The sequence below is a fragment of the Nipponia nippon genome, unplaced genomic scaffold, assembly GCF_047370975.1.
Source record: "Nipponia nippon isolate SJK-2023a ecotype South Korea unplaced genomic scaffold, ASM4737097v1 scaffold_6, whole genome shotgun sequence".
Lineage (NCBI taxonomy): Eukaryota > Metazoa > Chordata > Aves > Pelecaniformes > Threskiornithidae > Nipponia > Nipponia nippon.
In genome coordinates this window covers 7,263,744-7,280,716 of record NW_028262380.1, presented here as the reverse complement: position 1 = coordinate 7,280,716, position 16,973 = coordinate 7,263,744, and the positions used below count along the sequence as shown (strand labels likewise).

The 16,973-nt window shown below is 47.4% G+C and overlaps 1 protein-coding gene across 5 annotated transcripts in view; it reads right to left on the bottom strand.

Moving 5' to 3' along the window:
* The window catches only part of FGFRL1 (fibroblast growth factor receptor like 1), a 185,861-nt gene extending 170,228 nt beyond the window's left edge, over positions 1-15,633 (bottom strand). For 2 of the 5 annotated variants that reach the window (XR_015700031.1, XM_087737544.1), the window contains exons 1-2: positions 14,733-14,851; positions 13,924-14,033 (exon numbers count right to left, since the gene is read on the bottom strand). Coding sequence is in view for 4 of the 5 variants with exons in the window: in XM_087737544.1 (XP_087593670.1) it covers positions 13,924-14,033; positions 14,733-14,827 (205 nt within the window). In the remaining variant the exon portion in view is untranslated. Of the gene's footprint in view, positions 1-10,457; positions 10,567-13,923; positions 14,034-14,165; positions 14,442-14,732; positions 14,852-15,184 lie in introns of those variants that run through there. The other 3 variants (XM_087737546.1, XM_087737545.1, XM_087737547.1) reach the window with 3 other exon arrangements.
* Positions 15,634-16,973: the final 1,340 nt, after the last annotated feature.

The window sequence follows — 16,973 nt, the reverse complement described above, 5'->3', positions numbered from 1 at the left end:
CCTCCATATTTCACATAAGCATAACACACTGTGTAACAGGTCCTCAGCAAGTGTTTCTTTGAATACAAGCGATCCTCAGGTGCTTAGAAGCAAGTATGTGCTTAAACACTTGGTAAAAATGGTGTCCGAGATCAGAAACTTCTGTAGTTGCAAAAGTGCATTGAAATACTTGATTTTGTACTTCCCCTTGCATGTCTCCGGTGTCATGCTACATGGGTTTCAATGGATTCAAACTGGGATGAATTCAAATAGATGTGTCATACACTACTTTCCTTGTTTTATTTGGCTTTAATTACTTCTTAACAGTGGTGCTGTTTGAAAAATCTTTCTCAATTGAGGGTGTTGGTTCTGCCTAGGGCTGCTTGGCCCTTTTCCACTGAAATGCCCTTTCAACAACCACCACAAGCCTTTCCAAGCAAAACGAAATCTTTTGGAAGAACCTCTTTTTCTGTGCCTGTGTGAAAATTTGCCTTTCTCAACTCCCTTCCCTCCCTCTCCCCCAGGTTTTAGGTTGGCTTTTCTTTGCGCTTTTACAGGAAGGAACAGAAACCCATAGTGGGCTCCAGCGGGATGTGGAGCAGCTCTTGGGAGCAGCCAGACCTTGTTCTTAGCACGCGTGAAAACACCTTGCTAATAATAATAATGCTTGAATAATCTCTGTGATTTTTTTTCTTTTTTCATTCGAGGACTTACGACGGTTGCTTCCATAAAAAATAAGCATGGTGTAATGCCTAGCTCTCCCTAAAGTCAACGAAGAAGTCTGTACCCAGCAGAGAGGGGAAGACTAGGCTTGTGATTCACGTGTATGAACCATGTTGGGTGTGTGGCGCAAGCCCTTCAGCCCATGCACGAACGATAGGTTTGCACCTGTTTTGCCTTGGGCACTTGCCCAGGGTTTGGACACGAGATTATCAGTTGTGTGAGTCTGTGTTGTAGCAGCAGCGAGAAATCCTTATCGGGACAACGTCTGCTTTACACGGGGCGCTGTAGGCAAAGACGGGATCTCACCTTTCTCAGGTTTACGTGGGTAAAATAAAACGGCTGACCGATGGGTCTGGTTTTCGGAGGGCGCCTTTGTCAGAATAAAACAAAGTCCCACACAAAGAGCTGTTAGTACCTTGCAGTTAAGACTGTAGCTGTCTGTCTTTCATTCTGGGTTTGACAGCTCTTAACAAAACAACTGGGCTTTGGTACAATCAGGACTTCCAGGCACTAACCCCAATACTAAAAAAAAAAAAAATCACACCAGCTATAATAACAACTATACCTTATGTTGTGTTCATTGTATCAACCAAAACCGTTGCTCATTTGCTGACCTGCTCTCCAAGAGCAATATTAAATATTTTAGACCTTGGAGTCCTCCTCCAGCTCTGCCTTAATATCTCTGTCTCGTAGCAAAATACCCTCCAACACATGCCACAGACAGAAGGCCCTGCTCCAGTTTGAAGGCTGGGATACTTACGGCAGAAAGCTCATTCAATTACTTTGGTGCATTTTTCATCTCCTTTGGACAAGTTACTGGTTTTGTTGGTTGTTGGTTTTTTTTTTTTTTTACATTTGGTATAGTATCTGCATTATTCTTGCAGAGGTAAAAGTGAAAGCGCCTGCAAGTATGCAAACAAAAAGATCTAAGTCAAGAAGCTATTAAAATTCATCCAGTCTTGTTCCTCTGCTGTTATTTCAATTAGCGTCTGATAACTAAGCTGTTCCCTTTTAATTCTACATTGCACATTTTTTTTCTTTCAAACACTTGTCTCAGTGGAAGTTCGACGCTGTTTTGCCTTCTGGAGAAAGAAACCCCAAAGATGTATTTTCAACCTCTCGGCTCAGTGTTTCCCAGATACTTTGAATCGGGGACCGCTGCCAAGATTCACATTTTTCCACAGATCACCGCACACCCTCACACTCGCAGCAGAAAGCCATCGTGGTGACACAGACGTGGGGATGGACTCTGGAACAGTTCTTATTGCCCTGGTTCTCATTGCTCTTATTGCGGTCCATGAGCCATCATGGGAACCAGCGCTTGCCCTTCTCACATCGTCCAGGCCCGAGAAGATCTGGCAGATTTTAAAGGATACTTGAAAAAACCCACATCCCTGCTGCCTTGGGATAATTATTTAGTACCAAGTTCTGACCTTCCTGAGTGTGCCAGAGTTTAGCCTTCCCACACAGAGTAACCCCAGCATCCTTCACGTGGGTACTGGGACACGCACCAGGATCTTCCCCTCTCTACAAAAAACTGGATCAACAGGCAAGCAAAAGCCACAGTTTCTCCGAGGTGCAGGGTCATGGTTCATCACGTTAGACACACGTCAATCATCCCCAGCCAGAATTCACCCACCACGTCTCACAGGCCAACATAAACACCCCCCCTCCAGAAAACCCCTAAAAGTGTTGTTAATGCAGCCCTGCGGCTTTACCTGTTTAGCCTACTGGCTCTGTTCCCCTGGAAAAATATTTTTGCCTGTGGGGAGCATTTTGCACAGGTTGTTTTCTCTGCCTTATTTTTGCAACCCCCTGAAGCGGTGTCAGTAGTCAGAAGTCCACACAGAGATGAAGCCAAGGTTGGGGGGAACCTGGCTCCCTCTCCGGCCTGGGCAACATACCACATTCACCTTGATACCGGGGTTGATGCACACTGTGCCTGGACTGGAGGGAACTCGATCACCAGCAGTGCTGGTTGCAGGCCATCATCTTTGCTGCCGGCTGTGCTCCTGCTGGAGCAGCTCCTTCCTTGCAGCAGGCAATGCCATAGGAGGGCCAGCAAACACTGGCAGCATTAACTTGCCATTTCCTGGCTCCCCAAAATGATCCTTCTCCCTCAGAAGCCAAAAGCAGAGGACAGAGGAAGGAAGATTCCCATTTCCCCATAAAGCACTCCAAATTTCAAGGAAACACCGAGACAAACAGAAAACAGTCATGATACAGAGTGTAAAAGCTGGAATCTCCCAATTCAAAAGGGTCAGAGATGTGCTACCCTCTCACTGAGCTGAACTGAGAGCAAAAATCAATGGGGAATAATTACTGCCTGTTCAGAACGGCCCAAACCACTTCTGGATGATAAGTTTCTACCAGGACAATATACACTTTTTCCAACAGGATCCACCAAGGGAGGACCCAGGATCCAAATCTGATTTTTCCAGTCTTCACGTTCGCCGGCCCCGGGCAATGCTACATTTTGCAGTGTGGACCCTGCTGCATTTTACATTCCTAAAGGGTCATTTTATAAATGTTCACATAAATGCTCAGTCCTCCAAGTACTGAGCCTTCCTGCTACAAGTGGGAATGGAAAGGACTTGCTGCCTGTGGTCACACTGTGGAACCCCACGAGCTCAGGTCATGCTCCTATAACAATTTTACTTATCGCATTTTTTTTCCAGGTTGGCTTCCTGCCCAGGTTAGCTCCCCAAAACACCCAACAGCAAGGTCAGAAGAGCTTCCACACTGGCACAAGGGAGTTACAAGCCTGAGAGCAGAGCAGGACAAGGACAGGATGGTGGTGGGGTCAAGTTCAGTCATCTTCAGCTGCCATGAGATCACACCTAAGAAGCATTTACTGCCAGGATCCAAGCGGCTGCGGTTGGGCAGAGGAAGGGGGGTCCTATTTGTGCCGCTAATGACCCAACTTAGCAGGACAGAAATCAAATGCTTGACCTTTCCCAGCATCATGTGAAGCAAATGCTCCATATGACGTGTCTCCTGCATTATCTACCAGGCACAGGTGCATGACTGCAATTAGAAATGACCGGCATTTCATACATAACAGCACCTTTCAACCCAACTCAGCCCATCCAAAAACACTTGGAGGCTCAGTTACCATCTTCTTCCCACCCAACCTCCCCAGCACCTTGCCAGCTCAGAAAACACCAAATAATTCCCCCTGAAGTCTCACAGCTATTACTTGGAAATTACACTGGAAGCCACAACACCTCTCTGCACGCTAGTAGATCTTAAACATGGAGCTTGGTTTGTCCCGAGATCATTTCTCACCCGCACCCCTAATTCAACTTCCGTAGACAACAATGCTGCTGGTTTGTGTCCACAACAGATTTATTCCCTCCTCCTAGCAGCTCACGCCGCCTGTACCTTCAAGGGGCAGTAGCTGCTTGAAGGAAATGGTTCCTTCTGGTTTCTGGGAATAAAAGGCTGCCCTCCATAATCAGGGTATTGTTCTCCCTAAATGGACCCAGACTCTGTAAACACGCTCCTCTGCACAGCACCGGGAGGGCGACTGCGAGCGTGTGTATACGTACATGCAGGGCATGTGTCTTGTTCTAAAAAAAAAAATCCCCAGTAAATTATGTTAATTCATTTCCTCTGCCTAAACAGTGGTAATAAACTTTGGGAAAGGAGGAGGAAAAAGTAAACAAGAGTCAATTACAAAAAGGTGAGGGGGAGAGGTAACTGAATAACTCCACTAAACGTCTCCTTTGGGAAAGGACATTCATGTTACAGCTTGGATGGGCTCCACGTAGCCCTCCTTCCATCCTGCTGGAGGTATAAATGCAACCATAACAAATTTTTTTTTTTTTTTTTTAAGGTTGCAGCCTGTTTTCATGAGTTCAATCTTGGGAGCTGGGAAGTGAGCCCCCACCGGTGCCCTGATCCACGGCGAGTACGTCCCCGAGGGCTTTGCTCCGCATATGATGTGAGCGCTCCGGTGACTGAAGCCAATACGAATAGTCAGAGCCTATTTGTAATTTTCTAACAGGAAAATAATTCACTAAGCAAACTACCATGCTTTGACTCAAAACCCTGATTAGCACAGTTTGAAAACAGGGCAGCATACTGTTCTGGGAATTAACTTGCTTGACCCCTAGTCTATAATGGCACTCAAATAATCTGTGAGTCAGACGAAGTTGAAAAACTCTTGGAAGACCACACTGAAAGAATTTACTGGATTTATTGGATTTTCTAGGATAAAAGAAAAATAAGCCTCAAACTCCACTTAGCTAGTCTGTGGTCTTCAGAAAGACAAGCTTTTTCTCCTGATGCTACCTAGAAGAGGAAATGCTGCCTATGCTGAGCAGCACTTTTTAGAGCCCTGAATTGAACTTCAAAATAAATATCCTGAGGCTACTTTATCAGTTGCAAAGGACAACTCTGGTATTTCCAATGAACTTCCAATGCTAGGATTAATCCTGTATATAGCACTGTCACAAAATACTGCTTGAAATCCTCCAAATCCTCTGGCCTGCCCCTGTTTCAGCAAGCAGGGAATCAGGAAAAGCATTCTGCCTTAGTGATACAAGCAGGACCTTGCTCTGGTCTAGATAAAACACTGACCCATCCCTACCTTACGGTTTCTCCAGCCCCTGAGCAAAACGCTCTGACTAGCCTCTACCACTTCGTTGTGTCTCTCTGTATCCCAGAAACAACAGATGTGTGCTGAGAGCAGCGGCAAACATTTTCAGATAACAAATCTGAATTAGAAATCAACTGTCCAAAGCCAGTTCCCCAGCATATGCAAATATCTCCCTAATAGGTTTACGATTCCTTGTCAATCAAACCTGTCAAGGAAAAGTAAACACCTGTCCCGGCTATGATGAAGTTGAAAGCTCCTCTCTCATTAGCCCTTAATGGATTTAACCCCGGCAACACTGCATTTCTGATTGGTTGTGAATACCAGGGTTTGGAAAGATACTCATCAGCTCTGATCTGTTAATCTAGTTTTATATTAACTATTGCAGATCACGATGAACCCTCCAATGGCTTGGTGCCATACTGTACAGAACTGAAACACAACCCGGTCTTACGAGGCCCCAGTTTCTGCTCTCTGGTAGGATCATAAATTTAAATCTTATTCACAGCTACTCAGCCACAACTCACTGAACCTAAAGGAACTATCACCTTTGTAATGGAGAGCAATATCCAAGCCTGAATACTAAAATATGAAACAACTTATCGATCAGAGCACAAAGCCTGATCTCCATATGCTGGTGGAACTGGCAACTCTTCTCCCAGTTTCCCACTTTAAACTGCCCAAAAATACATTAAACACTTCCCAATATTGCTTGTCTGGCTAAAGAGACACTGTGATAACACTACATTTTGGTGGCAAATCTGCAGAAGAATGTGAAAGATTTTGATCCACCCAGAAGGTGAGCGAGATGGCTCATAGCGTCCTCTCTCAGAAAGGTATCCACACTCTGAAGGAGTTTTAGCCACCAGTTTTACACCAACTGGTTGATGGCAAACAAGCGTTCTTCCTTCCACAGAGAGCGTGCAGTAACACCTAGAGAGGTATTCCACAATGTCCAGAGGTTTACCCTGTTATTCATTAACCTTCCATCCTTGACATGCAGTTCATATACCTGTAACTCGTCTGACACTTGTCATTGCTTAACCAGCGTTTACAGATCTGTTTAGGTGAGAACAACCACTGAGAAAAATAGCTTCCTCAATTACTCCAACTCACACAAATCTACTGTCAAGAGGAAAACGAAGGAAAATAAACCAGTTCACACTGCTCCAGTGTCTGCAACAGCCTAACTCCAGTAGTTTGGCTTGTTCAGCTTTGGCAGGCTGGTGGGGCTCAGTAACTGTTCCTTCTCCCTCCTTTGGCATTGATTTGGTCTCACCCCATCCACTTCTGTCTAGAAAAAGGAAGTTAAATCCATACAAGGCAATAGTAAAATACTAGCTACCACAATGAAACCCCCCCTATTACAATAGAATGCTGCTACTCCATCTCACATGTTGGGCAAAAGCCAGTTAAGCATCACACCTATACCTAATGATGTGAGGGCACCTGGGAGGACACAGGTGAAGAGAGAAATACAGCACAGATTTGGAAAAGCCGCATCCCAACATCCTCTTCAGAGCAGACATGCTGCCCTCTCGAGATCCTCTCCCAAGGCTTGGCTGCACCAGGCCTCAAGTACACTAATCTGGCCTAAATTTTCCCTTGGAGGTTGGCTAATGGTTACCTTTCCCTCCATGTCTTCCTCCAGCTTCTTTCCTCTCCCAAATATCTTGTTCTGGGTAGAACTAGCAAGCCCACAATTGCCATGAAGAGTCTGCACAGCACCGGTACCTCTTACAGTCATCAATTCACTGGGCATGCTCAAGCAAACCCAGCAAGGAGAATACAAATTTAAAAAAATGCCTATTGCAGAAATTAAGTCTGCATTTATGCATTTGTCTGCTGTTCCTGTGTTTTTATCTAACATGCACAAATACTGACAGCTCCTAAAATACCCACCAAAGTCAACACCACCCAAGTGGCATCTAGGGTATGACACCTCTTGCATTACTCTGCAATCACTTGACAGGATACCCAAGATTGTGCAAGTCTTTCATGAAATAAATTTACCAGACATAAGGAGAAATGATTTGGGGTCCCATCAAGCTAGAAGCCACTCGTAGAGAGGCTGAGAATAGGGGTGCAGTAGTCCTGAGAAACATTAACCTGCTCTGAGAAGCCTCTGTTCCCAATTTACATTTTTCTTCCCTTAGTGAAGCTCAAAATTAAGTTTGGTAGCCTGGAGTTACTGGCTGAATTTCTTCCTGAAAATTGGAGTGGTTGGGATGAAATAAAAACGTTAGGTTATTCGCAGCACTGCTGGATACCGTGTTTCTACTGCGATACAATGGGGAGACTGTGTAATCAGGGCAACCAACCAAACTCCATTCAGCCCATGTTTATTTGACTCGGAAAGGGAAAAAAAAAAAAATGAGATGTGAATGGACTCAGCAGCAAACGGCATATAGTAACTTGTTAAATAACACTCAAGCCAGTCTTCAGCCCCTCCACACCTAGCAACACCACCCATAGAATGGCACCCTTTCTTTGGGGATAAACCCCCCTGCGGCAACCCAAAGTTAAAGCAATAAATTTCCAAGTTGCTTTCGGCCCTGGCAGCGCACGCTCCAGCCACCAGCCAGAGCTCGCAGCAGGCAGAAGCAATGTGTTTCTAGAATAAAAAAATTGAGTCCAAGCTGTCCAGTCAAGCAGGCGAATGGCAGGATCCAAAATACCACGCTTAGCCCACATCTCTTCTGCTGTTGTACATGAGGGATGCATACAGAGGTCGATATCACAGATAATCTGTGTAAGTCATCCTTCAGGGATGGATCCAAAGCCCATGGGAGTGAGTAGGAGTCATGACACCAACACTCACAGGCTCTGAATCAGGTCCTAACCTGTTAAAACTGGCATGGGCTGCATCTGCGTATCTCATACGACATCAGGGCAGCAGGATCAGACTATTCAAGCTTACTTTTGGAAATATTTTTCTTTTACCTTAGTACCACAGCTGCTATGAACGAGCACCAAGCTCAAAATAGGCTTGCATCAGACAGAGGTCTTTGCAACTTCTACGTTCACACTGGCTCTACTCTTAAAAAAAGACCCTTATATGACCAAAAATGTTCCACCTTGGTGCAAAAGATTAGGACAGGTCAACACAGCCAAATATGTATGGAGGCATTATTATTAGAGAAAGGTCCAAGTCAAGGCTGATTACAGAGAACAAGAAAAGGAATAGAAATCCAAATTAAGTGTTCAGAACAAGATCAAACGCATTTCAGCTTGAGCAGCCCACCAGAAAACACAGGAAGAGGTCAGATGAAAGACAAACTCCTCGAAACAAAACAAAATGAGCAGGTTAATGAAAGAAAGGGGAGAGAAGAGCATTTTCACCGACTCCTGTAATTCTGGGATACATTTGCACGGACCCTTTGAGCAGCATGATTTTAGAAGTCACTGCAGACACAAGTAGGAGCTTCATGTCTCAGGAAAAATCAGAAAGCTGCACTGGTTCTACTCCCACTGAATAAATAAAGCTATGACTAAGGGTTGTTTTTTTAAAAAAAAAAATTCAAACTAGGCACAAGACGACCTCTGCATTATTATTTTTCCCCTTCAGTGGAAATTTTTATCTCTCCCAATAATTAATCCAAAAATGCACAGCCAGACAGTGACTCTCTCTACTGCATTCACGCTATTCCATAACGAGTATTCTGCACCCAGATGTACGAGCGTCACTCGTGGTGAGACAGCCGCTCAAAAAGGAATTATCAGACTGGCCATTGGAAAAGATCGGCTCTATCAGCCAATTCATGCCAGATGACAAACTTTATCTTTAGATAATAAATTAGTACCAATGGTCCCAGACCTTGAAAAGCAGGTTCCTACTTGCTAGCAAGTGTCACTTTTGCTTTTTTGTTTTTGAACGACTTTTTTTTTTTTCCTGAGAGAACCATTTTCCTATAATTTCTCAAGCACCACCTCATGGCATATGAAAGTTTCTTCTGTGGCTAAGAGTCATACTTTGGAGTCTAGCCTTTGCCGCGTACAAGTTCATCACAGAAAAGACGTATTTTAATTTGCTGCTTGCGTCTTTTAATGAAGGTCAAAGAAACATATGGCCTTGGAAAACAAAGTTATAAAAACTTTAAGGAAAATCTAAATGTATTTGAGCAATTTGCCGAGTTTTGTAATATTCCTAATTAAAAAAAAATAAAATCAACCCTAATTTTCCAGTATGACACACGCTGTATTTTATGTTTAAACTCAGACACAATTTAAAGCAGCCAACAGCCTCAGAAGAAGGGAGGAACCAGGGTTTAAAAAAAATAATCAGGATTTTCTTAGATCGTCATGTTGACTCTAGGTACAAGTCATGCTGACAGATTATTCAGGAGCAAGTTCCCCAAGAGCACAATCCAAAAAACGCCCCAAACTTAACCAGAAGATGTGCAGTGACTTACATAAAATCTGAAATCAGGCTGTTTGCTAGATCTGAACATGCTTCTCTTTCACAAGTGAGAAATTACCTAACCATTATATCTGGTAACAACCATTCAACAAGAATAAAGGAGTAAAACAGAAGCCAACAACCATCTCTCTTATATTATCATTATTTATCTTTTCCACATTTACTACCGTTCACTCTTACAAACCCTGAAGTTACAGAATGGTAAATATGTTCACCAGAATGAAGAATTCATCTCCCAGGAAATAAAAAAACCTTCTAGCGTCCTATTCCCTTTTCTCCAATATTCAGAGAAACAAAAATGGCACATAACATTATTTCTACACAAAACCGTTGAATTTTGAGGTGGCCCCATCAGCAAATTCCTTGTAAAGCAGGCATCAACCAGGTTTGCAAGCCAAGTGTCGCATAGAGAAGTGCCAGAGCAGAAAGCAATTAAGGTCCCATTCTTCCCCTCCCTACGCAATGCACAGAAAATGAAATCAACATCCAAACTAATTAGTTTCCAGCAGAATATCAGTTTACTCGCTAACAGGAGGGTTGTTACTGCTCTTACCAAAACCTCCTAAACATACCATACGAAATCTTGCTTAAGCCACGGGACCAAGCCAAGCACATCCCAATGTTACCATATACGGTCACCAATGCGAATACGATGGCAACTTGACAGATTTGGAACAAATATTGTGTTGTATGTCACTGAGATAACATAGGCAGGAAAATATCGGATTGTATTACCTGTATCCGACCGGAGGTGTGGAGTGGTAGGAGCTACATTGCTGCAGGACATAGTCACTAAAGGTTAGTGACCCAAGATGGCATTCGTCCCCGCGGAGGAGGGCCAGGGCAGGACACTGAGGACTTTTATGCCCAGTATGGGGCTGCTTGGAGAGAACAGGAATGGAGTGACACAAGGGACGAGCCGTCGGACCTGCACTGTTATCCCAGGTTCAGGGCTGACACTATCCGGTGCAGCTGGCAACAGGGCTGAAGCTGCCACCCTGTGCCTTGGCCGTCAGGCATAGTCCCTCTAAGAAAACCACAGCACGCAGGTTTTGTTCTCAAAGAGCTGATTTTGTGCACACAGAAGTTCTCGTCTTCACCCACAAGGGAAAGAAGGGGTTTGGATATTTACCAAAATAGCTCCCAAGAAAGACTTTTTTGGTACAGGCTTCCTCCAGGAGATCCTTAGCCCAGAATAAGATTGGTCACTGGGGGAGTTATTCCAGATTAAGTTTTTTGGAAGGGTTATTCCAGTGCATTTGCAGGTGGAGACAAGCCCTTAGCCAAAGTCTTTAAATTTCGGCCCCGAAAGCATTGGTTCAAACTTAGCCAGAGCCACCTCATCCTTCATCCCTCCAGACACAGCAAGTTCTGCACCTGGACCTCTAAAATCAGACCTGTTCTCTGCTTTGTGTGGATACTTGGAATGTATTGCCTCTTTCTTAAGAGTTTATCTTGGTTTCCTAAGATATCCCCTTTTTTGCAGTGTTTTCTACATCAGCGATGTGACACATTGGGTCACAAGAAGGGACCGAGCCAGTAGGCACAGCTCCGAACCTGGAAAAATGCCCCTGTTTGCTGGGGGGGGGGGGGGGGGGGGGGGGAGGAAAAAGTTGCTGCATTAGCCCAATCAGTCATCCCTGTGAGGCCCTTCGCCTTAAAAGGCATCACCTAAATAACAATGTAAAAATAATACAACGTACCGTTTAATGCAAGATTGCAGCTGAGCACTCAACTGTCAGGAAATATCAAAGCCGGAGCGCGTGGGCAACTTAACTCTGCCCCCTTGTGCAAATGCACTATGGCACAGCCCTTCCCCGAACACGGGCACGCAATCAGCCGGCTCCAAATTAACATCCTAATTCCAGCATAAGCTACTTTTACCAAATATGAGTAGAAGCGAAGGCCCAGCGCTTTCACAGAGAGCCTCCTCAGCCACCTTCCTCACTTGATTGCAAGCCAGCAAGCACCTATTTAACTTCGGACGCCTCAGATTAGGAGGCGTTGGCACACTTTGGGCCACACACATCTAATTTGCAATCAGGATACAGATATTAAACGCTATTTGGCCAAAACAAAGAGCCCTTCTTCCTCCAGAGTAAAGCCTCGCGACCTCAGGCTGAGATTTGGCCAGAGGACTGTCTATAAAACCCGGGTGACTGAAACAGGTAACATTTACACATCTCCAGCGGCCGAACCCACCGTATGATACATTCGGAAAAAATCCGCAGGCACATTGACAACTGGGCACGTTTTTCCGAGAATCTGAAATTATCCCAATGTAAACAACTAATAATTGGGGATATTCAAGAGCACAAAATAAGGTTGCAACATGCTGGAGAGTGTCTCACCTCTGCTTACTTACGAGTCTGATCTTTCATCTGCGTCCTCCACTATCAAGGATACCCTCAACCTCAAGAGGTGCAAAGGAGGATTTAAATGTTAGGGGTTTGTTTGGTTTTTTTTACAGCAATGACACCTTTTTCTTCTTGACTTTCCCTCTCTTGGTATCAGCACATGAATGAATGACATTTTTCATGGGTTTGGCCCTGTTTTTTAAACTCTATTTCTACGTCATTTTAAATAACCAGGACCATCTCTCCATCCACTTGCAGGATGGATTTTTCCAGCTCTGAAAAGAGTTCACGTAACCCAATTACCAATACGAGCCTATCAAAATTATATTAAAAAGACCTTTCCATGGGAAAAACGATGATGTCCTGAAATTACCGCTGTTAATTTTCTGTCACTTCTTCACACAACAATAGCCCACAGCACTTCATTTCCCAGGAGCAATAAAAGAGTAGGAGCAAGACAAGTGCAAACCAAATTTAAACAGGGTCAGCCAGTAAAGCGGCCGATACTCGGCTCACAACAGAGACAAAAATCTTTTTGTCTTCTCCTGCCCACTTCAGATCTTTTCCGGAACTCCACCAACTTCTCAGGTCCATTGCAATAATATACATCCATGAGGTCATCTTAATTCATACACTGCTGCCCATTGCCTACAACTTAAACTGAGTCTCCATTGTAAACCTTGCCTGGAATTCAGACTTGCAGGACTTACAGCCTATATACTGTTTTCTTTTTCATTCAACTTCCAGCCGAATCATTTTATAGTGCTTTTGCCTCCATAAAATATTTGCTTGGGAGCCAATGCCAAGAAGGGAAAAAAAAGCAATGCACTAACCAAACCTTGGGTTTTTAGAGTAACACTCCCCCTCTCCTTTCCCACCCTCACCCCCAAGGTTTATTTTTGGCATGTTACGGCCCAAGCGAAGGGCAAGTTTAAACCTTTTACTTCGCAACTCCGTGGCACTGGGTGATTTAAAGGTCTTTCAACAATTCACGCAACTCTGATACTGTTGGGAATTGCAGCTGGAGCAATCTGCATCCTAAAGCCATAGCCCCATTCTCCTGGAACAATGCAGCCCCTCCTTTGTGGCCAGAGCCGGGGGAGCTGAAAGCATGGTTTCTCATTCAGGCTTTCCAGGGACAGCACCCACCAAGGTACGACATAGGCGAGAGCGGACGAAAAGCCACCGCTCCTTCCACTCTGACCCCAGAGCTTTGCTTAATGCACCTTCCCATAAAGAAACTTCTTTCTTTCCACCCCCCCCCCCCCCCCCCCCCGTCACTCCCAGGTCAATGTATTTCAATTTGCCTCTGGTAGGGGAACCTGTTTATTGAAATCTGATCAAGTGCTGGAGCCCCAGCGTTAAAATACGCTCTCGCTGTTGGGAACTGTCATTTGTCTGTCACCGAGGAAGTTAATGGATGTGTTTGTTTAGTTTGCTAGTGGGAATATACAGGGCAGAGGCTGGAGGGATTACAGGAGAGGAGAGGTATTTCTGATCCACAGAGGAATGCAGTTGCTTTTCTTTAAAACTGTCTGTGTATTTTCACACATGCACAAGAAAAGCCCCTGGAAGTTCACCTGCGCCTAAGAGACCTCACCAAACCCGGAGCGACCGCGCTCCATCCAAACCGATGGCCCCGAAACACGCAGGTAAGGAGGCACCACGCCTGGGCACGAGCCTGCCCACAGATAAGCAACGTGCAGAGGACAAGTCCGTGCCGACAGCAACTCCTTTACGGGGTCCCTGCGAGGGCACCGCGGGTGTTTGCGGAGCACGAGCCCAGCAGAGCAGAGGGAAGGGTGCGAGTCGCAGAGCATTTGCAGCAAGCACGGTCTCCTTACCTCTCGCCGAGTCCGAAAATGCGATTATCCCGGCAAAAAGGAGCGCGAGCTGCAATTCCATTTTGAAAACCAGATCCCTCCGTATCATACAGGCTACCGTCCTCTCAGACCTGGAGGCAGGAAAAAGGAGAGCAAAATAATTGCTGGGGGAAAAAAAACCCAAACAACCCACAACTTTGCAGAGTTTTAAAACCTATTGCAAAAAGTTCAGAGCAGAAACAGCAAATGAAAGAGCAACGTACTTGTAATTCATTCCTTGGCGCTCAGCAAGTAAAACTTTGCCCTCCTCTCCGCTTTAGCCTGATATAAATCAAGAACCCACTGAGGCCAGTAAGCTCCTCTAAGTTTACAGTTAATGCATAATTCTTTGGTATCCTGTACAGAACCAGTCTGGAAGGCAAACAGAACACTAGCAAGTGGCCGTAAAACAAGATTTCAGGTTAACAATTTGCGGAGGGACTTGGGGAAGGGGGAGGAGGAATGTTACCTCTCCCATCAGCAGCCCAGAAAACCCTGTGTTGCTGCTTCAGTGCCCCTCAGACAGGCTCGGCTCTGGGTGCGCGCCTTCCTCCACTCCGCCACTTCTCTGAACAGCACTGATTTTTCTTTCCTCTCCCCCCCCCCCCAAGCCCCACTTGTTCCCCTGTGCTCCAGAGGTGCGTCCCGAAGCAAAACCGGACTTAATTATCCAGATTCTTGACGATGCCTTCGCTCTGATACGCAAACCCGGGCTAGATCAGGTTTACGTTAATTACACCCTGTTCCCCTGCTAAAACTCTCACTCTCTAAACACTGTCTGAATTCCTCACCCTTGTAAACTCCCCGGTTTAAACACTCCGTGCCCCCAGGACACACAACAACCCGTGTACAGCATCCAGCAAAGCAAATACGGACGCTTTGCCATTAGCTTCCCAATTTGCGGCGGGGAGCTGGTACGGAGGGAGGGAGGGCGGTGGGCGGCCGGGGGGGCCGGGCAGGCGGAGGGGGCTCCCCCGGGGCAGGACCCGGGGCCCCGCGGGGCGCAACGCGGCTCAGCCCGGCGGCGGCCGGTACCGGCAGCCGGGAACTGGGGTCGGGGAAGGGAGGCTGGAGGCGGGGGAGGGACGGGGGGCACCCGGCGCGATGCCACCTGGTGCTGCCCCCCGCTTCGGGACAACCCCCGGCGGCTGCCAGCTGGGTGTTAGTGTCTCCCCCACCCAACGCCGACCCAGGCGGGGGTCTCCCGGCCGGGGGTGGTGGCGTGGAGGGGGGGGGCACTTACCTTGGCCGCTGCCGGGGCTCTAGCACCGTGCGCTGGCGCCCATCCCCGCCGCTCGCCGCCTCATGCCCTCCGCGGCCACGGCGCCCGGCGGGGCCCTCCGCCGCCGGCCTCTACCTCATCCCCCCCCGGGGGCGGGTGGGGGCTGCCCGCTGCCTTGGGGGGTGCCCTCCCCACGGAGCGGCTCTCCCCCTTCACCACCGGCTTTTTACCACCCCCGCTGCGCCCCAGGGGCGATTTTTCCCACTAGGGAGCCACGGGCGAGGAGCTAAGGAAAAGGGGGGGCGGAAAAAAAAACAACTTGTAAATTATTTTTCCTGCTTTCCGGGTCGGGCTGAGCGTGTGTGTGCGGGGAGGGACAGCGGGGAACCTGACAGATCCGCCGGGGCTCCGCAGCCGCGGGATGCCCGGTGATGCCGTCCCGCGGCTCGCCCAGCCGGAATCCCGTTTAAGGAGCGAGGGGAGGAGGGGAAAGGGGCTGGGGAAGGGAAGGGGAGGGGAGGGGGGGGGGGGGGGAGAGCCGGGGCGAGAGAAACAAGCGATAAAGCAACTTTCCCTGCAGGGCTTTGTGGCTGTGGGGGCAGAGCCGCCGCGGAGGGCGGTGCGGTGCCGCCCCGCTCCAAACTTCGCACCAATCCCCGGGAGCCCCCGCCCTCCCCGCCGGCCCGCTCCGCGCCGCCGCTCCCCTTAACCCTTTGCGGGAGCGGCGGAGGGGAGGGCGGCCGGTGACCCGCCGAGCGCCCCGAGCGCATCGGAGCGGCGGAGCCCGCCCCGCGGACCCCCGGTCCCCTTTGTACCCCACGGCGGTGGAGCCCCGGAGGGCTCCGCACCCCGCCCCGCCACCCCTCCGGAGCCCGGCAGCCCCCCGGGGCAGCGGGGCCGGCCCCATGCCCCAGAGCATCCCCCCCCCGCACCCTCCGCAGCCCACGTAGCCCCCATAAACCCACCGGCGGCGGAGAAGCCGCAGCCCCTCCGTGCGCCCCGCAGCCCCCCCATGCACCCCGCAACCCGTCCCTGCCAAAGCAGCCCTCTGCCCGCGGCAAGGAGAGCCCCCGTCCGGGGAAGGCCACCGCGGAGGCAGCGAGGGAGCGGCTGGGGTCGGCTACGCCGTTTTGATCTCTCGGCTTGGATGCAAATCATGCCAGAAAGAGACTGGACTGAACTAAGCTAAACCAACAGGAAAATAAACCGTGGAGATGTCTGTTCCTTAGATTAACTGTTACAATTATTTATTATTTACTTTCAAATAGGACTCGGCTGACGCATCCGCTCTTACTGCAAATTACTCTCCGCGCAGGATAAAAATCAACCTGGCAGAATTCACCAGACAGACTAAACAAACGAGAAGGAAAAAAGCTGCCTCAATAGCTATACTTTTATATCTGGAAAGAAACATTGTTACTGTTGATGTTACTGTTTATTAGCTCTCTTATTTGATACGCTCCGGCATAAAGGCCTCCTTGAAAATGACGCTGTCTCAATGCTAATTCAATGCGATAGGCACCAGGAGAACCCCTAAACCCAAGCTAGAACTAGTCTGAACATTTGTCTTATCTATTTTGTTAGGATTATGAAATCACACCCTCTATTATTATTATTATTACTAAATATTTTCACTCAGTGGTTCCTGACAGCATTGAATCTTAATACACAAAACCAATGTGAAAAACATTCAAGACTAAACATATAAACCCCCTGAACCAGAAACAAACAAAGCGGCTAACGATACTGTTTTTATACTTTACATATTTATATCATCATTTTTATTATTAAAGTTCATTCATCTGAGAAA